The sequence below is a fragment of the Pinus tabuliformis genome, chromosome 2_2 (genome assembly GCF_031772625.1).
Source record: "Pinus tabuliformis cultivar Carrire ecotype Pingquan chromosome 2_2, CPIR1, whole genome shotgun sequence".
Lineage (NCBI taxonomy): Eukaryota > Viridiplantae > Streptophyta > Pinopsida > Pinales > Pinaceae > Pinus > Pinus tabuliformis.
Window position 1 is genome coordinate 1,029,556,369 of NC_142300.1, and position 4,194 is coordinate 1,029,560,562.

The following is a 4,194-nucleotide window of genomic DNA, read 5'->3' on the forward strand; positions in this document are numbered from 1 at the left end:
TTACACTCATAGAGAGAAGTACCACAATGAATGTTTAATTTGCTAGTGTTGTTTTACATAATATTTGGATAGGTCCATTCCACTAACTTAGAACATAGATTTATGCGATTATTTTAATCATTCTCCCGAGATTATCTTGCTTTCATAAATGAATTTTGTTCTTATGAAACCATGTAAAAACCACTTATTTAGTAAAATTTTAACTCTTTTCGTACTGATTAAACCTTAAAGAAGACACTATACTATTATTTTTATTCGACACCTATAAAACCATAAATGTGACACCAATGAAAGAAAGGAAAAAAATAATAGAAAGTAAAAAATCATTATAGATATATATTATATGAAAATGACAATAATGAGTTAATATTAACTTTGAGAATAGACCATATTTTCATATTTCTCTTATAATCCAATTATTTATATCTTGATTAAAATATATACCATCTTTATCAATCACATACTACTCTAACAAATTGTTCTTCCCATAACTATCAGCAGTATTATTCTTTCCATAACAAGGATCAGTGTTTCAATGCCTTACCCAATTTATATAGTGCTCTTAATCAATTTGAGCCCAATAAGAGTACTTAACAAACATCATTTTTTAAAAATAAGATCACTTACCATAAAATGCTGTATATAAAACAGAGTTAATAGAAAAAATTAGTAATAATGAGGATCCCTGCCATAAATTTTGCACATATACATATGTAAGAATGTTATATGAACAAGGCAAAATTATATTAACTCATCCCTGAGTTGATCTTGTTTAAAAAGAATGTGCTAACGAAACAAAAGTGAATAACGTGCGCTTTTCAAATTAGTCATATACGAACTTCTTTCTCTTTATTTCCGGAAATGTTCCAGAAGCTTTGGTATCGCGTGAGACTTTGAATTAATTATCTTCGAGTCGATTTCACGTGAACGCATCTTATTTCAGGTGGAAGATGTCATCCACGGAAGAGTTCCAGGATCACATGGAAATCTGTACTTTGCAAGATTATTATAAAACGTGGAGGGAGGACTAGATACAGTTTCCGATTGAGCTTCCGGCGCCCTCTGGAGTGCTTGAACTTTTGCAATGTGGATTTGCTACAATAACAGATAGCATTAAGAAAATTACGCATTGAAACAGTTACCAGAGCTGCTATAAAATCCACATCTTGCGACCTCAAACATGCAACTCCCTTATTTTGCCTTTTCGGTTCTTTCTTGCCCTCCTCTCTCATTGAATTTCATTTCGGGTAAGGGACAACATCGCATTTGGTTGAAGATGGGAAAGGCTGCAGCGATGCTTTTCATATTTATGATTAGTGTTGCAACCACCATGCCCACGCTAGTGCTCTCTTGTGACTCTCCTCCTGCTGCAACACCTCCTACCGTCCCGGGCAGCGGCAGTAGCCCCCCAGGTGGGAGATCGGGCGGACCTCCGAGCGTCCCGGGCAGCGGCAGTAGCCCCCCAGGTGGTGGATCGGGCGGAGGAAGTTCATCATGTCCTTTGGATGCATTGAAACTGGGAGCGTGCGTGGATTTGTTGGGAGGGTTGGTGCACTTAGGCATTGGCGACCCTGTTGTCAACCAGTGCTGCCCACTCATACAAGGCGTTGCGGAGTTGGAGGCAGCGCTGTGCTTATGTACAACTATCCGCCTCAAGCTACTGAACGTCAATGTCATCCTACCATTGGCTCTGGATCTCTTTGCTCAATGTGGCCTTACCCCTCCCTCCCGGATTCACATGCCCACCTCTCAATTAGGGAGGCAAATTGCATGCCATGTCGTCCCTCACTGCCGTATATTTCCTTTAATGGTTTAGTGTCAATCGTATGTCCACACTCATTATGGATTGCGCGCAGGTGAAATGTAATGTTGTGACAATAACTGCCTAACTTTACGGATTAAATAGAATATGTGCTGCGTTTTGTTATTTTTGTTTCTTTAAGAAAGAGGACCAATGACTTCCTTCGTTGGTTTTATGAGAGATGAGCAGAGCAATGTAGCACAGCGTTGATAATAATATTTTATCGCATCCTTTGCACTATCGTTGAATTTTAAATTATGAATTATAATTTATGGCAGCTTATAAATTATAATGATAATCCGATGTACTCATTTCTCTTTATGAGACCATGGTTAATCGCAATTTGAGTAACGTAATACCGTTCCTCTTGAATTTGAGTAATTCGTACAAAAAGGATGCATGTGTTGCATCATATGCTTTAAAATATAAAACTACATCTCATTTCTAAATAAACTTCATCACATCTTTGAGGATATAAAACGATATCTAATTTTCCAGAAAATATTATATATGAAATCGAAGTTGCTTGCATTTCATTAAAATTCAGGTGTTTTTACAATATAAGAAGATATCTAATTTTAAATCGAATTTGGTTGCATTTCCTAAAATTTAGGTGTTTTATAGCTAACATATAATTACGGAGAGAGGATGAGAATATGAATGAAAAGTGAAAGGGATAGAATACTTATAATTTTTAAATGAGAATTTATGATTACGTATATCATCATAATAATAATAATACAATTTCCTTTCGAAGCATACATATTTTTTCATTTAGTAATCGGACACACCCCCTCTATCACGTCTGGGTTGCACAATTTCGTGTCACAATTTCTGCACACAAGGCCAGCTTATTTAATTCACAGGCATCCTCGCGGTGTTAAAGGCCCCCCCTTTGTGTACATTGCTACTCATTGTACCCTTTCGACCTGTCTAGTAGTTGTTAATTCCTTCGCTATATTTTTGTTCATTTTCTATTTATCTGATCATTCAAGAAATTTCAACAAAGTGCAAAGCTATTTGAACTGTGGTTACAACTTAAAAACATCACCAAATAATATAAAAGTACTGCAAAACTATTTGAACTGTGGTTACAACTTAAAAACATGGCCAAATAATATAAAAGTACTTCACGTATACCCGATGAATAAATGCTTTTGAATTGAGTCAGTCCGGTTTACACGATTAATAACTCATTTTGAATTGAGTCATTGAAGTTTCACTATTTTAAGGTAGGGTTAAATTTTGTACACTTTAATTAAATTAGCACAGCCATATTAATATATGTAGTTGATATTTATATATAAATTAACATCATTTATATACTAATTAATTTTTATAAATAAATAAAATTAATAAGTAAAATTTAATAAATTTTTAATATTATAATTAATATTTTTTTTATTAAAATTATTAACTTCATTCATAATATTGATCATTTTTTCATATTATCTTTAATTTTTAATAAAATTTTAATATTAAATTTTATGTTTATTATTAATTAATAATATTGTTATTATTTTAATTTTTAATAGTATTATTGTAGGTATATATAGAATATATTCGTTTTCATTTCAACAACCAAAAACCCACCAAAAACCCTTTTTTGTTGATAGGAATATTGGTATATAAACCATAGTTATCTAGTTAATTCCAATTCAGATTGGAATTGGATTCGATACAGTTTCATTGAAAAATTTTCAAGTCCAAAAATTGGATTCGATACAGTTTCATTGAAAAATTTTCAAGTCCAAAAATTTTAGCCACTATACTATTAAAATTAGTTTCTTTTTTTACTGTTTTTTTTTAATTATTTTTATGAATTTTTTTTTGATCTTATCAATTTTCCCTTTATGTATCCGATTCATATATATATATCCTATCAATACATATATTTTACTTAGTTTTTAATAAATAAAAAATAAAAATCAATGTATGTTTTTTTATGTCATATTGTTCACGTGCTATTATTTAGCAATCATTTTCCTATGTCATGTGGTTGCAACAATATCCATTTAATATTATGACAATAGTGATCATGCCCACTATCACTCAATCATACACATAACTTTTAGTTTTGGGATTAAATATATCACATGTACTAGGTTTTAACAACAATGATACTGAGTCTATCATATATATTTAAAGTATATTAAACTTATTGACTTGTCTTCAACCAAGAATAGATTTGGTTGGTACCTAACCAATGTCCCACACTTAAAAAAAATCATGTCATATTCTTTCCTTCTTCCAACACCTTTTGTTGGTTATGATAAGTTTCATGTAGGTCAAACAGTATGTTATAATTGAAAGCTAACTATTCACCACTTGACATACTTAAGACCAAGAGATCGGTTATTCTCACTTATCTTATTTGATGCATGCTAACATTA

The 4,194-nt window shown here is 32.1% G+C and overlaps 1 protein-coding gene across 1 annotated transcript; it reads left to right on the plus strand.

The window, feature by feature from the left end:
- Nucleotides 1–1,276: 1,276 nt before the first annotated feature.
- On the plus strand, nucleotides 1,277–1,816 carry LOC149196859 (uncharacterized). Its single transcript, XM_089408464.1, has one exon. It carries the CDS (start codon nucleotides 1,277–1,279, stop codon nucleotides 1,814–1,816), a length of 540 nt encoding a protein of 179 aa, XP_089264590.1.
- Nucleotides 1,817–4,194: the final 2,378 nt, after the last annotated feature.

What these genes read in the sequence shown, in the direction of transcription:
- LOC149196859 (XM_089408464.1), top strand. Translation starts at nt 1,277, where the DNA reads ATGGGAAAGGCTGCAGCGATGCTTTTCATATTTATGATTAGTGTTGCA.